Source organism: Polistes dominula, unplaced genomic scaffold (assembly GCF_049000335.1).
Source record: "Polistes dominula isolate Pdom_NZ unplaced genomic scaffold, Pdom_raw_medaka contig_33, whole genome shotgun sequence".
NCBI classification, from domain to species: Eukaryota; Metazoa; Arthropoda; class Insecta; order Hymenoptera; family Vespidae; genus Polistes; species Polistes dominula.
The window spans coordinates 1,078,686-1,097,500 of NW_028300998.1; the positions used below are offsets into that span (position 1 = coordinate 1,078,686).

At 43.9% G+C, this 18,815-nt stretch overlaps 1 protein-coding gene across 2 annotated transcripts in view; it reads left to right on the plus strand.

The window, feature by feature from the left end:
- Positions 1-11,044: 11,044 nt before the first annotated feature.
- The window catches only part of LOC107064636 (uncharacterized), a 28,655-nt gene continuing 20,884 nt past the window's right edge, over positions 11,045-18,815 (plus strand). For both annotated transcript variants that reach the window (XM_089173440.1, XM_089173441.1), the window contains exons 1-2: positions 11,045-11,607; positions 17,528-17,969. In XM_089173440.1, the coding sequence (XP_089029566.1) occupies positions 11,436-11,607; positions 17,528-17,969 (614 nt within the window). In that variant the 5' untranslated portion in view covers positions 11,045-11,435. The remainder of the gene's footprint in view (positions 11,608-17,527; positions 17,970-18,815) is intronic.

Here is an 18,815-nt window from a genome sequence, read left to right on the forward strand (position 1 = left end):
TCTATTCGTAAATGACCTTTTTTTTCTTCCATCGTTCTTCTTAGTTTGACGCAGGATGCAGTGGATGGAGGATCTCCTACCGGTAGGTAATAAAAAATTTAATAAAGCAAATATATTTTGAAAGAGAGTAGTTGGATATGCATGACTTAAGAGCGGAATGGGATAAATTAATAGCCGTCAATTAGGTATCCTTCTTGTTGATCACGAAGTTCGAACGGAGTATAATTATTTTGAAAAGCAAAAAAAAAAAAAAAAAAAAGAAAGGACAAAAAAGAAAGATGACGGCACATTAGAAAGGTACGCGCGATCCTGATGCAAACGATGTATCATCATCCGAGAAAATTAATGTTGAAATATGACTGTTGGAGAATGATAGGAGAGATAGAGACATATGTAAATTTACATTACATCGTAGTTTTCAAAAGGAGAAAGAGAGACCGAATTGGAGAAGTTATTGCGAGATATCGATTAATGAATGCCGAAGCAAAATCATAAAGGTGGTGAAAATAGCGAGACAAATTGGACAGAGAGTTGAAGGGAAGACTGATGAAAGGCATCGACGAAAACGTTGTAGGCAAAATTAGCCAAACAAGTATACCTCTAGCTTTTTCCCCTCTCCTATTACGATCATTTATACTGATTTATCATCGATAGTTGCGTATTGGTAAATAATGTAGCGTTTCTTTTTTTTTTAAGAGAGAGATTTCGAATTTTCGTGAAAAGCTGACCAACTACTCCTTCGTCAGTCAACTCATTGAAGGAAAAAAATATTGTAAAAGGATTGGTGTATGGGACGAAAAAAAGAAAAAAGAAAAGAAAGAAAAAACAACACAAGAGCAAACAGTGAGATATGTCTACGAAGGTCAGCTTGACGTGTGATGGACGTGTAGCGGGCCCCCTGTCCGCGGGGTTCTCGAAGAAGAGAAATCAGTGGAGAAACTCGGAGAGCAACTTGGAGAGGATCTATACAGGGGGTTCATTTCGGTTCAACGTAATTCTGGACTCGGCACCATGCTACGCGCCATGCATCAACACCCAAGATCCATCCCATTATGTATATCTCATCAAAATAACAAACACGCCTTCCACCGTTAAACCAACATTCCTTTGTTGGCATTGAAAAGCCGGTATCCATCAGAATTGCTACAGAAGATGCGTCAGTGACGTATACCCCTAACTATGAAAGAAAGAGAAAGAGACGCAACCCAGTGGGACGTCGAGCGTGGTAGGGGGGCAAAATTTAAAGATTTCTCCTCAAACGTTATTAATGCCAAGGATCAAAACGATACGCGCAATCAGAGAGCACATCCTTTTTTCTTAGATTTTTATCTATCTCCTTCCTCTTCGTCACACAATTACAAATATTTTTTTTTATTGTTTTCTTTTTTTTTTTCAATCCTTTTTACAGAAACGTTCTATCTTAGCAGTCAACGTTTCCATTGGCTTTAGTAACCAGTTTCTTTCGTGCTCGTTAGATGGCGCCGCGATACTATTACATCTGTTAAATATTAGCGCACCGTAGCTGAGAAGAAAGTAGACATAAATTTCGACAAGTTTTTAATCAACCAACCAATCAACCATCGTCGATTGATTTCATTTTTCGACTCGTTCTTCGTAATAAGATCATTCGCAAAAAAAATATTTGTAGAATATATAATTAACACGCTTACGTTCGTCGACGCGGTAGGCAGATTACCACCTGTCGAGTCAGCTTGCATAGAAGACCACCGAAAAAGACCTAATCGTTCTTCATATTAAAAAAAAAAAAAAAAAAAAAAGATAAGAAGGGAGGAAAAAAAATGGAAAAAAGGATCGTTTAATTTTGCGGTTAGTCGGCGTGTCTTTCGTCTATAGAGAAACAAATTACTTCCTTATTAGATGGCATACATTTTATGAAAATTATAGTCGGCACATAATGGTCTCTGTTCCCATAGAAATTGGCCCAATTTGGGTGACAAGCGATTAGGACACGCGAGGTTAAGCGAAAGGTATAGCTATAGCAAGTAGTAGTTCTTTCTTTCCCTCATTCTTTCCTTCTTTAGCTTTCTTCTTTGCTGGTCACGCCAATCGTAGTTTGTCTGTAATTTGTGAATGTTTATCTCTTTTCTTTCATCATACCACGAGAAAAACACTTGATCTTTCTTTTTCACCGATACGCTTTCACCTACTCTATTACTTTCTCAGCCAACTGTGGAACCAAGTCATTTTTTCTTTTCTTCTCGTAGACTTTGACGCCCTGTTGCGGTTTGAAGCAGTCGGTATTCGCAAGAGAGATCACAGCAGTCAAACGAATACGGTAGTCAGCAAGCTAGAGAGTCATTGTTTCTTAAAGAAAGAGTGAAATTGGAGCATGGAACATCATTCTGGTCTCGTTACCCGAATGTTTGTGCGATAGCCTATTATTTTCACTGATCATAACCATAATCTCGGTTGGAATAATAGGGGAAACCATTCGAGCAAGAAGAAAGAAGAAAAGATGGTAGTGACACAATGGTTGTGAAAGAAGAAGAAGAAGAAGAAGAAGAAGAAGAAGGAGAGAAGAAAAGACCGGGTCTTTGAAAGTTGGAGCACGATAAACGGGAGCTTTTTAATCTCGTATCCGTTGAAGACAATTTTGGAAGAGAACATGCTTCCTCTCATTCCTTTATCTCTTTCTTTCTCTTTCTCTCTCTCTCTCTGTCGATCGAAACTCGTGAAAATTGGAAATTTGATCGTAGACTTTCGTCGACGATTTTGAAGAGTTGGCAGAAGGAAAAGGAAAGTCCATTCGTCCGGCTGTTGGCGCGGTAGAGAAGTTCGAAGTGAACCCCATTACCGAGGAGATTATGGTAAAGCGAGTAGCAATGGCAGAGGTAGGGCAAGAAGGGCAGGGCGATGCTGTAATTAGGGCGTTACAAGAGGGAGAACCGATGGCTTGCCTGAGGACACGCAAGTAAGTCGAAGTAGTAGTAGTAGTAGTAATAGTAGTAGTAGTAGAAGAGCGAGTCTTTCGAGCGAGTCCTCGGAGCGAGTTTACACAAGCCGAAGGGGAGAAATAGAGAAACGATTTTCCATGGGTGCGCCTCGTTCGGAAACCCACCAGGAGAAAGCCGATATTTCGACGCGTGTTTGGGTAAACGTTCCTAGTATGTACATTTACCCACAACCTTCCGTCTCTAGATACCTAGCCACCTAACGCCTATGTATATACAAACCCATGGATATAGGTATAGAAGTAGTGACTACATAATAGAGGCGTATAAGTGGGAAGAAGGGAGGTATACGCGTAGTCAGTCAGTCAGTCAGAGATCCTTTTTCGACCGGGGGGTGCATGCGTAATGAGGAAGGCGCGCCATTCCAAGCTCCCCTTTTTCGCATATCATCCCTCTTTCTCTTCCTCACTATCTCGAAATCCCTCCTAGGGAGAACGTTCGTACACACCCCTCTCAAAAATATTCTCTCTCTTTCTCTATTTCCTTGGTTGGAAAAGCGTATCGCACTGCTTTTCGCGAACGTCCAACTTCATGGATTACTCCTACGTAAAGTGCTCTACGTCTTACCATCATCCTCGATTAGACTTCCCGATAAGAAAGAGGGACCTGTAGAAAGAAGGAAAGCTGCTGCTACGTGTATCGTTTCTCTTTGAGAGAAAGGATAGTTAAACCCCTCATTATTATGCGCTCGACATTCTGCCAAAGTCAATCTCTCGTTCAGCCATTTGATTGTTCGGTTGTTCACTTTCGTATTTCCCTTTGTTTGGACAAACTGTCAGCGAGTCGCTAGTATCCCAGAGTAAATATAGAAGTGCAAATAACGATGCGTCGAACCAGCCACGATCATGACACGCTCGAAAAAAGCGATTTTGTTAGCTCGGCTTTAGTTGGAATAACGAATAAAAAAGATTAAGGGGCCGGTCTCGTGTCCTGCTGCCCGTCTTGTTGCCCTTCCTGCTTCGAGAAAGAGTTTGTGGCTTGCCCGAACAAATACCTAATTATCGATAAGATCTAATAGAGACGTAAAGAAGAAGATTTACAGCTCAAGAGCTCTTCTCTTATCTTTGGAAATTATAGATAGATAGATAGATAGATAGAGAAAGAGAAAGAAAGAGAGAAATAATAATAAGAAAAATAGATCTATCGAGCCAGGTTCTTTTCCAAGGTTGGCCTTGGTGCAGGTAGGACGTACGGTCGATAAAACAATTGCCGAGGGGATAATCGGCATTATTTACGCCGGATTCACTCGAAGATAGGATGGGGGCAGCAGCTGGGTGTTTGCGGCACGAAGAGAGAGGGTGGCGCGGATAGAGAAGATTTCTCCTCGGCAGTTATAAGCCTAGGGTGATCTCCTACAGTGGGTCCGTCGGCTTAAGCTTTATCCCATTCATCCTCTCTCTCTCTCTCTGCCTTACTATATCTACCACCTCCCCCCTCTAAAGTGGCCTCAATTAGATATGTCAGTGGATTTCGATGTCAAGCAACTAGCCCGGATCTCGATCCCTCCCTTGGGAGAGATCCTTACCCCTTGTACCCCCTGCTTTTTTCTTTCCTTCGTCTAGGTTCTGTGGAGAAAAGCCTCTTAATTAATAGCACCCTCTATTTTTATTATCACGGCAAATTGCGTGTTCGTGGTTATTCATTTTTGGTACATTCTCCTTGATTATTTCATTTTGACCGAGAATCGAGCGAGCAGCTTGCCTTCCATGAGCTTGGTAGAATGCGCAGCCGTTTGCTCTCCTCTTCTCTTCTCTTCTCTTCTCTTCTCTTCTCTTCTCTTCTCTTCTCTCCTTTCCTCCCCTCGTTCCTCCTCTCCGTTAATTATGCTATTACTCAAAAACACTCTTCCTCGTTTCTCGAAGCAATATTTGAGCGCGAATTATGCCGATGTTCTTTTCATCCTCCTCATTATCCTTCCACTTTCCTTCTTCTTCTTGACTTTGTTTCTTTCTTTCTCTATACACATAGTGTATGTGTAGTTATATATCTACTTGGGTATTTCGAGTGGAAGACTTTCTTTGGAAGACTTTTTGTCAATATTCCGATACTCGATGGTTATGCCACACGATTAGTAGACATAAAAAGAAAAAAGGGGGGAAAAAAGAGAGGAAAGGTGCACCGTATGTCCGCCATTACCAGTACCTTCCCTTGCTCGGGAAACTAACGACTAAATAAGACTCGACAGTTAAAAAACTAATTTCGACTAAAATTCCCGTGTGGCCACTAGAGAGCCTAGGGTGTCGACGATCTATCCCTGGTAAAGAAGAAAAAATAGGAATTATTAACTTTGATATGTACGTGCTTGAAAAGGAAAAGGTGGAGAGGTTAGGAGGATAAGGAGGGGTAGAGAGGCAAGCACGAATGGAATTCCAGAAGAGAAGCGACGCCGTGCGCGTTACAACGTATTTCACACTTCGGGCAAGTCGCCCACGCCCAAACAAATATATAATGCGGCATTAGAATAACAAATAGTGCTTGAAGCATCCACGCCTGCGAACCGCGGGGCGCCCTCGGGCCCACGGCACCCACGTAAATACTAATACGCGCATAAATAATTGCATCTTCCGTGGCAGCGGCAGCTCCGATGGTGGCACCGGTGCTGGCACCGATGTTGCTGCCTCCTTTCTCGCCTCGGATTCGTCGCTAAACCTTTCCAGATATCTACTTCTTCCCAAGTATTATATACTCAAGTATATTATACATTTCCTCGTAAGTTCGAGAACGTCAAACGTCAACGAGGAGTCCGTTCTTATCGACTACCACAGGAAATGGAAAATTTGTTGATAAAGGACCAAGTAGTAAGGGTAGAAGGAGAAAGTTTTTTTTCGAAAGCGATGGGTCTGTTAAGAAAACTGGTAGACAAGGTACAAAGTTTAATGTCTACATCGTGCGAGCTCCTCCACAATTTCTCAAGTGTCTCTCGAAAAGGGTAAACGAGCCTTCCTTCCTCTTGGCCGCTTCTAGTAACAACGGAAAAAAGCATCATTCATATTGCCGATAACGAGAAGACGATGCGAGACGGACGACTTTCGAGAGACTGCTCGAGAGGACGACGTCCCGTCCTGTTTCGTTCCTTTCCGTACCGTTTTATTCCGTCGATGCCCTCTTTCCTCTAAAGAAACTCTTACAAAGAGGAAAGACAAACTTTTAACGTAAAGTCTGTCTATGTTTGCTCTCCTTCTTTATGTTTTTTTCCCAAGGATCTTTTTGACTGAAAACATTTTGCTAAATCTTCGCTCATGTTAGTATATTTTTTTACTCGCTTCTTTTTTTTCTTATTCTCTTAGAAGCGCATCGGTGAGATTATGGGATGTGAGTTGAGATACAAGAGAGCTAGAGGAAGAGAGTGGAGAGGACAGGAAGGAAAAGAGGCGTGTGCGTAGCGTTAAAACACGTGTAGGGTGTAAGATCGAGGACTACGTATCCCATGAATAACTCATACGAGCCGCGCACACGCACGATCGTCTTCCCAACATGAGAAACCTTACGTCGTTGGCTTTGTATCTATGTAATCGTTTTAATTTATATTATCGTTAATTATTTTCAAGCAAACACGAGCCAGTGGTTGTTTAAAAGTTCAAATTTTTCTATCATAACGACGTAGAAGATGCGGAAAGAACATGGCTCGATGAACGAGAGGAAACGAAGGAGGATTACCAGCTAGAGATAAGATCGACAGGATGTTTCGAATAGACCGAGAGAGAAAAGTGCTGAGCCATCATCTCCTGCATATCTGACTCTTACTTATCGATAACCCGTGTCTCCGATCGTTGAAGTTTTTCTTAGCTGCATTTCTATCGCTTTCTCCTTTTGGAATTGGCTAGGCTCGCTCTATTGCAAAAGGATACTTTTAATAGTCCCGCTGGTATCTTCATATTTTGTGGGGCTAATTCGAAATTGATTTATCTTGCGATTGGTAATCGATACGGGAGATCCTAATTACGAAACGTGACTCGAGATGCATCGTGTATGGAGAAGGACAGGAAAAAAGAAAATGAAAATCGTGGAGGTCTCGTTCGGAAGGGACTAGGTAAAGTAATGTGTCACCAGACACCCTCGCTGCATGTGGCCAGCCATAGCGGAGATTCGCGTAGGTAGGTGGGCGAGCAAGGGAGAAGGACAGGGAGAGGGACAGAGAGAGAGAGGGAGAGAGAAGCGAGTTAAAAGTGCGTTAGCGCGATGCGCGTGGATCCCCGACCCTTTCTCGAGCCTCCGGCTAAACGCGCGCCTCGTATATTCTACACCTACACCCGCTGCCGTCTTGCTACCGTCGCTGTTGCTGCCGTTCTTGCTGTTGCTAACGCGAGACGCGACACCAGCAATAGCCACTATATAAAGGTCTCGGCCTTTCTTCGGATTCGTCCCGTTGCCCTTGCACATCGACGACGATGCTCCCCATAGGCGGGACGATTTAACGGATTCGTCAGAATCCACCTGATTTAACAGAATTTTATTACAGAGTATTATGACGAAATAGATGTAAACGAAATTGAAAAAATATCGGGACAATTTTAGGCACAATATTTGTATTGTTTTCGATAGACGATCAAATTTTACAGTCACCCGAGAAGTTTAGAAAAAGATTGTCAAGGCGACGCCTATGTTTCTCGTCTACCTGTCTTGGCAGCTACATCGGATACTACTTGGTGGTATTAAGCGATACACGATGCTTATCTAGGTCCACACACGACGCACATCGTTGCACCTATAGACACCAGCTAGTTTCTTCTCTGTCATGCTTTCGCGCTTATTACAGCGCATCTCTCTACGCCACTACTCACCGTGCTACTTCTTGAAACCGCTTCTTTGGTAGCCATAATGGACGAGCGAGTGAGCGAGCGACGAGCCAGCAGTTCCTTTACCTACCGCATTAACGTCGTCTTTATAATCTCGGCATTAAGTATGAACTATAGCTCGAATTTGTATTTTTTAGCTACGCTCGAGATGACACCGTCGAAGGTCCATTCACGTCTGTTCGGTCAAGCAAAGCGATACATCCAGAGAGAGAGAGAGAGAGAGAGAGAGAGAGAGAGAGAGAGAGAGAGAAAGAAAGTGAGTGAGGATTACGCGCGTGTATTAATTCTTAACCGGTGACAAGAGGCCGGACCGGCTAAATCTCCTACAAGATTCGTATACTCATCGGATAACGTCATTAGCTTTCGATCTCTCCCCCTGCTTGTTGGTAGATGGATCGATATTTTTCACAAAGCTCGAAAAGATACTCCGAGTAGTAGTAGACTCGTCGAGATGCCCTTGCTGGCTAGTCAGCGATCTCGAACGTTCCGCGTGGGTGGCCTACCGCTTCCAGACTCGTTCCTCCAAACTTCCTTTGCCACCTCTCTCTCTCTCTCTCTCTCTCTCTCTCTCTCTCTCTCTTTCTTTCTCCCTTTCCCTCCTTCGTTCGCGCGCCCGCGCGAGCTCGATGATGAATGACTTGGTTTCCTCCCCGCTGCTTCGTCGCATGCGTGCGCCTCCTCCATCGTCCAACTAGGAGGGACGGTACGGAGGAGGACCGTCCAGCCTCTTTCTCCTCTTCCTTCTCGATTCCATCTGTTCGCGTCCCTTTTCTCTCTTCCTTCCTTCCTTTCTCACTCTCTCTCTCTTTCTCGCTTTTTTTTTCACAGCACAATGGCGCGCAATTTGCATCCGAGCAGCCCCTGTCGATGCCACTGCCGTTGCTGCTGGCAACGCGAACGTATCTCCAAACTCTTCTAACACTTGCGATCGCGAGTCGATATAAAAGATAAAAAAAGAGAGATAAAGAGAGAGAGAGAGAGAGAGAGAGAGAGAGAGAGTAAGAAAGGGAGGGAAGGGGGAGAAAAGAAGAGCTCACTCATCCCACCTCTCTATTTTGAAAGGAAACGCGTGCCGGATAATCGACGTCGTTACTGGCTTTGAAAGTCAGAAAAAGAAAGAAATAGAGGGATTGAAACGAACATCGTTTCGCGTGAGTTCGGTCAAACACGAATTTTGCCGTCGGCAAGCTAGAATTCGAAAAATCGACGTTGACACGACGAAGCATCCTCGTTGGATCTTAAAAGACGTTCGAATACCAAGCTAAACGGGGGGTCCTAAGGCTTGGCTCGTTTTCTGCAGTTGAAATACTCAACGTAAAACTCGTCTTCTTTTTCCCCACTCTTTCTCTCTTTTATTTTCTCTCTCTCTCTCTCTCTCTCTCTCTCTCTCTCTCTCTCCTTGTCCCATATACTTCTTGGCTACCTGAAACGACAAGATAGAGAAAGAGCAGTAGCATGGAGGAAAGTAAAGGAGAGAAGGGAAACAGAGAAAAGGAAGTTTCATATTTTCTCTACGAGAAGACCCTTTATGCGCTCAACTACAGGGGCACCCAGCGTGTCGAATAGAATTCAGAAGGCCCACAGCTACACGATAGCTATTTTGACATGACCGAGAAATTAGTATAATAAAGAGGAAACGCTGAGCAAAAGAGGGTATAAGCTCGCCTTAAGTGCCTAAACACACGCCGTAAATCTTCTACCTCTGTCTCTCCCCTTCACTCTCTCTTTCTCTTTCTATCTCTCTCTCTCTCTCTCTTTAGCTATCTATCCCTTTCTTTTTTTTTTCTCTCACTCTCTCGAGTATATTCAACTTCCCTTGTAAAGTAACCTCAAACGTTACGCGTTCTCCTACTGATTCTTATTATTATTCTTCCTCTCGATTGATCAAAACAACTCTGGATATAGCTATGATATACTCATATACTTACTTACCTATCTACAAAACTCGATCGATCACTCTCCTAACGGTCCTTCTTTTATTATCGAACAAACTTTTTCGGTCCTTGAAAATTTCAACGCATTTCCCATATATTTTCCTTAGAAAAGTTGGCGAATATCATGTTAAAATGATCAAACGGAAAATGATAATCTCGATTTCGTTAAGAGTAATTATTTGTAATTTGTAGAAGACAATCAAATATAAATATTGTCTCGTTAATAATAGAGAGAAAGAGGCCATCTTTCGACTTCGCAATTTTTTCTTTATAGAAACGCTTAGTAAAAAGACAAATAAGACATGAAAAGAAAATAATGAAGTGATAAGAATTGCATTGCTTTTTTCATAATGATGATTTGGTTGACGAACGATTATATATAATATTGCAAAATTGAAATAGTAGGAGATGGTAAAGTTATAGATGGTTAGTCTGGGTAACAGTCGTAGTTTGGCTCGATTTCCCGTGGTAGAGGGTAAGACGTTTGATAGCATTGCCGTAAAGCCAGAAGCAATACTCATAGGAGAACACACAACGTGTGTACATAGCGAATGCACATAGCCAGCGTACATAGCGAGTACACATACGGTGGTAGATATTCGGGAACGCGGAGAGTAGGTAACGTCAACGATTCGACCGTTGCAAAATGTCGATCCGTCCGCGAAGGCAACGTCGACGTGTGCTTTGCAGTGGGAGTAAATGAGCATAAGAGGAAGAGGGTAGATAGAGTATAACCAACGCCGGCCATCCAACGAGAGAGGAGGTCGATCGATCTCCCTTTCGTCGTGCGCGCGGCCACCGTTTCTCCTCTCCTCTACGCTCCGCACTCCTCCGCTCCCCGGTGACCCCTCTTCGCGCCGTCTCCGTCATCATCTCCGTGTATAGAGGTATACCTACAGATATATCGCGCGTAAAGGACACGCTACGCTCCTCGCATCTTTGCCTGGCCCCTTTGAGCGAATGCGCGAAGCCAAGGTGTAAGAGAGGTAGTGGCGGGTGCGACACGATGACAAGGAGGAGGAAAGCCAGCTCGGTAATTCCACCGGAGGTGGTTAGCTAGCGTCGCGAGGCGTGGTCTCGAACAATCGGCTTTGCCGGATTGTAAAGAGACAGGCGGGAGAGAGCCGACGAGGCTCCGCCTTCGGAAAGAACGTTAAAGGCTGTCACGTGACTAACGGGGTCCGACCGTTCGCTAAAACGGTTCCGCCCACTTGGTCGCTCGTGCGCCGCCCCCTGCCGTCACGGGGCCTCTCGTGACTTAGGACAATGGTGGGGGTAGGGAGCCAATGTCGGTGTCAACAGTGGTGGGGAGAGGGTGCCGCGTGGGAGGAGGAGCGGCAGGCCAGTGGAGTCCGGGAAGTCGAGTAGCGCAGACGCGTTGTGCGGCTCTTCGTCTTTACGCTTTCTTTCGACCATCTTCGTGGTGCGTTTCTCTCTCGGTGAATCAAGAGAGAGATATATTTCGGGAGTGAGAATAGGAGAGAAATTAAAGTAAAGTAGATAAACGTTGTAATCAGTGTCTTATGCACTTTAGTTTGCTCGTCATGTCGTCGAGCAAAGGAATCGTCGACACGTCTCTCTGAGAGATACTTTTCCAAGAAAGAAAAGAGATCAAGGAGGAGAGAAGGAGGAGAAGGAGGAAAAGGAGGAGGAGGAGGAGGAGGAGGAGGAGAAGAAGAAGAAGGTGAAGACGATAAAAAGAAAAGAGCGAGCAAGTTGTCGCGCGAGAAGGGATGCCTGCCAAGGGGGAGAGAGGTAAGGCGACGGACTTTAGCATCGCGGCCATCATGGCGCCCAGGGGTCCGTCCTTCGGGCATTACCACCTGCAGGGCATCGGCAACACCGCAACTAACCTCGAGTGTCCTACCACTAAAGGATTCGTCGCTGGATCGAACCTTGATCATCGTGAGTTTCTCCGATATTCCAAATCTGTCGTATCTGCTTTGGCGTCAGGTTTGCGTCGTCCGACGGCGGCTACTCGTTCACGGTAGGTTCGTAACAATTATTCCCCCTATCGTATTTACTAGTCTTCCGCGCGGCATTTATCGTTCGGATTTAAAACAAATTGATCCTTTAATGCTTTATCTTTCTCGTAACTTGAAGGTAATTTCCGATGGAAAGTATCAGATCTAAATTACCGTAAATTGCGGAGGCGACGGTAGCAAACGCATCGTAGTTGATTGCAGCTCAGGTAATATCTTTCATCTAGGAAGACTAAAATAGTTTTTACGCGTGAGTCTATATAACGCCTCTAAAATGATTGTTTCGAGCTATCATTTCTATATTTATTTATTTGAACTTGCTACGAGTCTTTCAATAGAAACTAATTAAGTCAAACGATTTTCATGGTAAATTATACGGTTTAATGTCATTGTTCTGGGTATAAGACCAATCGAGAACTGGTTTCTTGTCTAGCAACGATCTCTCGCCTCTCTTTCTTTGTCTCTTGCACCAAGAAATACGAATACTTTATTTCTCTGCATTCTTATTCTTTGTCGATATTCAATCGGTGACAGAGACGACAGGGTATGTTATTAGAAATCGAAAAAGTCGACACGCGAACACTCTTCGTTTATCCTCGTGCACGAGTATCGATATAACCATTTGCTTTTTATTTTTTTCTTTGCGTGGAAAAACGTCGCCTAAGGGAGCACGCATCTATTTATAATAGATGTGTTCTATCGTTGGAGTCATTTTCGTGGACGTTTCGTAATAGGAGAGTTCGATCGTGAAAAAGTCGTCGACGATAAAATCGACGGGTGGACTTAAGGACGGATAGACGAATGGATTGTTGCGTTGTAATATAAAAACGTCGAGGGAAAAAGTGAGCGAGGGTAAAAAAAAAAAAAAAAGGATAGGAAGAAAAAGGAAATAGGAAAAAGAACGATGCGGACATATAATTTTCTGAGGCGGCGATATTTTTCTGTTAACGGTGCTGCAGCGAACGCAAGCGTAGATCGCTCGTGTTTTTGTCCTCGGGAACTTGTCCGCTGCTTTCAGCCAGTAATCACATTAGCGCAGTTAACGACGCCATTACAGACTCTCTCGTAGCAATCTAGAGATTCTTAATCGTTCCGCGGAACAAGTTCTCTCTCTCTCTCTCTCTCTCTCTGTCTCTCTCTCCCAACCCTTAGCCCCTTCTATTTCGCTCGGTCTTCTCTCAAAGCGACGAGCCTAGACGAGAAGTGGGCGAGAGGTGGAAAACATTAAATACCGACTGCAATTAAATTCATAGGGTCTCATGCAATTACTGCTATGTCGCTTCTAATCATTGTCTCACGAATAGATTATTCCATCGAGCTACCGGTTAATAACAAAGAACCGCATTAATAATACAACATCGTGCGATTCAAAGATGAACAGTGCAGAAGGAGACACTTTTGAACTTAGAACAAAATTAACCCTTCCGATTGTTTTTTCTTTTTTTTTTTTTTTTTTGTATTCCCAGACGATCGATGCCTTTCGCAAGCATCGAACGAGTCGGAAGAGGAGAATAGTTTTCAAATGATACCTATTCACCTTAATCATATTTCATAGAAAATAAAAGGAAGATAAAAGGATGGAACACACATTTTTATATGGCGTTAGACTTTTACGAGTCTAGTAAAATTTGTTCGATATTGCTAGAGCAAGTTTGCATGCAAAAGGTATATGAAAAGAGTAAGTGTAGGAAAATGTGAGACAGCAGTAGCATCAGCTCGTAAATGCGACAGTTTGGCATTTCTTCGTCGATCCTTTTGAACAACGTTCTTCGAACGGTCGGGTGGTGACAGGATTCTGGGTGGTCGACTGCCAGTGGTGGCAAAAGGAAGCTGACGTCAGTAGCTCGGTCATATTTCTTCTGGCCTTAAGATCGTGGGACCACCTTCTTGGCACACGATGCACCTCGTACAAAAGATGGAACAAACGAGAGCACCAAAACGTCCATAGGATATACGAGAGAGAGAGAGAGAGAGAGAGAGAAAGAGAAATGGGCAGTTTTAATTTAAAACGTTGTACAATCTTTTACATAGTCCAGACACGCGATTGGACTTTGTCGAAGAAGGAGAAAAATAAGAAGAATAAGAATAAGAAGATGATGATGATGATGATGAAGGAGAAAAAGCGTTCTGAGTTAAACCAGGATAAAATTTGTTGAGAGAAAATGCGACGTAGATAGGTATAGGTGTACTTGTTGCGGCCTCGATTCGCGAGTTTTAGTTGGTTAAACGGGCATGGATAATTGATCGGCACGTCGAAGGTAACCGGTTATCTTTAAGTATAGGCTGAGATCGAGGAAGCGGGCCGTGGAGAGGCGGAAAGCGGCCTGGCGCGGCCCAAGATAATCGCCCAGAGAAAGAATAGAGATTTCGTGTCCGCAACGAATTATCACGTTCTCGGCTCCATGAGTTTTGCGTGCTTCACAGACCTTTCGATGCCCGGCACCTACGTGTTAAGCGCGATGGAGGAAGCGATAAACGAATAGACCGTATCAAATCGCCTTATCAAACTTGCTCGCGGCCAAAGAACTCCTCAACGAAACAAGTGTCCGTTTCGTTACTGTCGATTGATCCAATCGTCCAATGTTTTTTTATTACTTTTTTGCTTTTCATTTTCGCGAAGACCGGAGGAAAACTTGTAGCAAATCGGTAGCATAGGTGCATCTATTCATCTAAGTGTAGTGAAAATAAAATGGACGAGCGAAGGGATGCGTTTGGGAGTTATAGAGGGTAACATGCACGCGTTCCGCGCATCGCGTGAGCGTTTCGCGCTTTGCGTGCGCTCTCGCATCTGCACGCATGTACGTGCACCAATACACGCGAAAAACTAATAATAACGCGCGAGTCCTTACATCCGCGCTCGAGTCGTTCGGAGAAGAAGAAGACGACAGCGTCCTCTTTTGCTTTCCCTTTTTCTTTTTTTTCTTTTCTTTTCTTTTTCTTTTTTTCACTCTCGAATTGTCCGTTTCCTTATTGAGCCATCGAAAATTATTCTTCTTTCTGAAAGTATGTAACATAAGTTATACATGGTGGTATAAGTAAGTAGATGGCTATTTACGTGCGTGTGTCAAAATAACAGCCGGCGATCGGATAAGAGCAAGTGCAAGTGCTAGTGCAAAAGAGAGAAAAAGAGAAAGAGTGAAACGGAGGGTGGGAGGGGACGTTTGCCTCGCGGACGATCCAGCGTTAAAATTAACACCTCAAACGTCGTTGCGTGAGCGCTCTCTCTCCGTCTTTTTCTCTCTTTCTCCCCTTTTTCTTCTTTGTCTTGTCCTTCTCACACACCGCGTGTCACGCACTCGCGATCTCGCAAAGCTAAAGTTGCTTTAGCTGCGCCGGTGGTAGCAGCAGCAGCAACAGCAGCAATAGTAGCAGCAGCAGCAGGCTGCTCTGGTAATGAGTCGCTCGAAGAAGAAAAGGAAAAAAAAGGGGTGAAAAAAAAATGATGTTGAAAATTGTTGGTATGTATGTACTTATCTACGTTTTCCTTTGTGTTAAAAGTTGTCGAAAGTTCTTGCAAAAAAAAAAAAAGAAGAAAAGAAAAGAAAGACAAAAAGAATAATTTCGCAAAAGAATACGAAGAAAGGAAAAGAGTATATTGAACCTTCGTCGACAAAATTGTGAAGAATGTGATGGAAAAATAGAATTACATTTAGCAAGGGTTGTTGTTTGGGTCTTTTGGTCAGACTTGTATCACATACGGCGATCGAGGAAAGATAAGATCGTATCGGACGAAAACGCACTTGATACTTAGCAACCTTCGTACGATATAAATATATACTACTTACTTATATACGCGCCCATATGGATGGGTCGAGAGAATAGTGAGACGAGTCGAATTTCCAAAGAAATGAAAGGGATAACCATAAGTTAGAGCTTGAAAATGTTACGAAACAGTAGTCGTCTTGAAACGATCAAACTTCGTGATAAAAGGTGTTCTTGAGTGCGCACGCGCGCGCGCGCGCGCGAGTATCGGTGTGCTGCCAGTCGATCGCTCGAAATTTGACTATAGGAACCGGTTTCCTCTCGCTCTTCTCTCCTGTCCGTTCTTCTCCTCTCCTCGTTACGTCGCATCGGACGAGCACGCGCGCTTTCAAATATTTTTCGAAACTACTACCATCGAAAAGAAGCGCGCGAGAATCACGAGAAAAAGAGAAAGAGAGAGAGAGAGAGAATTAAGATGAAGAAGAAGAAATATAGGAGGAGGAGGAGGAGGAGGAGGAGAAGAAGACCTGGAACGGTAAGCAACATCGAATGAATACCTTTGCTCAGAAGGATTTCGTCGTTGGACGATCTTCATAACGGGTTCAGACGTCAGACCGTCACCGTGTACCGCGATTCTTCCCACGCGAATGATAGTCTCTTTTGCTAATAACGGTTTAAGTTTTGCACGAGTTTACGACTAAGTTTAGACAATCAGATTTTCACATGACAAGGAACATATTTGCTTACGCACTGTTGAACGATTAAGCGAAGAATGGGTCAACTCGGTATATAAGGCGTTAATGAAAACAAGGCGTTAATCGTGAAAAAGCAGAAGCAGAAAGCAGAGGTTCGAGGGAAGTTGTCTGCCAAGCCTTCGCTTCGACCACGTCGAAGCCCAGGTCGTGTAATCCGGATGTAAGGACTGGTTTCCCCACAGCCGCGAGATTAGATATTATAATACGATTATTTACGCGGGCCTCGAGTCTCTCGTCGTCGTTTACAAAGTGTCGAGACTCTAATCGAGTTTGGTTGAAACTCCACAGATCGTCTCGTCTTCTTATCGCAAATACTCGCTCAAGTGAATACCTTTAGATATCTGTGGATTCTCGATAATCGTAACTCGACTATAATCCATTTTTCTTGAAAGTGTAAGAAAAAGGAAAGAGAAAGAGAAAAAGAAAAAGAAAATGAAAAAATACAGAAAGTGTAGCAAAATACGGGCCCAACTTGGCCGGCGGTTCGCTCGAGAAACGCACTCTTCTTGTAATTAACGAGCTAATTATTCGACCGGAAATTATAAAGCCACGCGCGTTTCTACTCGTTAGTTCTCATACGTTTAGCGAATGATACGAGGAAGATACTAAATCTTCCTGTTGCCGCGAAGGGTCTATATATGTAAGTACGAAGAAAAGTTTATATTTCCGATAGCATCTGAGTGCATGCGTCAACTCGGGCCTCATCGAGTCCTCCTATCTTCTTTTTCATCAATAAAAAGCACGTTTGCCTTTGGCAGCCGTTACTGCATTTGCTGGGAATACGCGCGGAGTTGGTCAAAGTACCGAATAATCCGGTACTCGTTAATTCGTCTCGATCCCATAGATAATTATTACGCGTCTTCATTTTTACGCTCGACGCCTTTTCCTTATCAAACCTGAAATAAATATTCTTAAGTGTCTTGTGTAGGGAGTCAAAGAGAGAAATGGTGGCGGTGCCGGTGACGTTAAATAATTTTTCAACGTCGCGAAATGTATCGTTTGTTTGCGTTAGTTTTGCACCCGAGCACACGCCATCGTTCGTCCTGTTAGTCGTGGATCCAATTTGAGATATACCCTCGAAGGAGGAGACTCGTATCGTAGTCGCCAAATCGTACAAATTAACGGATCGATATCGAGAAAACGAAGCAATTACCGTTGTGTACATAATGTGAGCATCGACGCGGTCTCTTGTACCTTTCTTCAAATCTGACGGTTTAATTAGGCGTCGACTATGTGGCGGCAGATGTGCGCTCGGTTCGATTAATTATCCTCGAGTTTTGGGTATCTTTTGCCTTCATCTCTCCCTCTCTCCTCGGACGATCGCCATTAAGTACTTATTTACTTATAAGGAAGAGTAATTTTGTCTTCTGTTTGATTAATTTGCAGACGCGAGAACGTCTCCGGTTAACATCGTTGCGACTGCTACCGTGGTGACGGACGAGGCTCTCTTAGTCGAGGACGAGGCCGAGAATTGCGAGGTTGAAGAAGAAGTTGAAAATTGCGAGGAAACTGAAAAGTCGACCAATGAGGAAGACGAGGAGGTCGACGTAGACGTGGACGTCGAGGAGTGTAGCAGCGTCGAGGATGGTCCTATTCATGGGCTTCCAGACGATCTCAGTACCGGCTCGTCCTCTAGTTCCTCGAGGAAATACGACGGGGCTAATGGCGTTTCCAATTGCAACGAGCAGCATCATGAGAGAAAGCACAGACTTAGGACGAGCTGTAACTCGGACGAGCTCCGAGACGTCGAGTGTCAGCTCGAGACCAAGGATTTGTGGGATAAGTTCAACGAACTCGGCACGGAGATGATCATCACCAAGACCGGACGGTACGAAGGAGCGCGTTACCACGCTTCGCTTACATCGTTTTCCTTATTTTAAAACATTGAGGAAAGGGAAACTAAACTTTCGGGGAGGACAGCAATTTTCATTTATCATAATCAACGTGTGCCGAGGGGAGGGAGCAAAAGCATGTTCATTTTTAAGGTTCGAAGAGGGAAGCGTGCCTCTTTAATTTCCGAGCGAATTACGCGAGAACGGTTGGACAAAAAAATAGAAGCGCGTCCGTTGTACGGCGTTAGTCGTACCTGAACTAATGGATTTCATTGACTGACGTTTTACGAGATATTTAAAGGGAATTTTAGATGTAATTTATTGCATCCATTTATGCCGTTCGCTCATGAGCACGCTCGCGCACGAGCTAGCGGATACAACATAGCCGCGGCACACATTTTTATAGGTATGTTAATAAAGTTGAGGCCGCAGCTGCGGCCCGGCAGGATGCGTGACCACGTCGGAATTATGAGATATTTGTGCACGGAGCGAGAGGGACCATCCACTCTAGCGTAACTCGCCATCGTTCTTTCCTCTCTTTTACCAACCACTGCTGCTGCTTAGCTTCGGATACTTTCGGAGGAGGAGACGAACGCGAAAGGAAGAATAAAGAACATTATCAACATTTTAGCGAGCTCGTATCTCAATTCTTAATTGCTAAAGTAAAATCTAATTTATAATAGCGCACGAGTTCGGTTGGTCGGTTCAACTAGGAGGATACTTTTCCAGAGATATAATCACTTTCGGTTAATTAAAACGAGGCGAAAACGTACGGTTTCTCCTCTCTCTGCTGGATGATTTTTCACGGCGATAGGAGCGTGTGCTGGTAAAGACGTTAAATA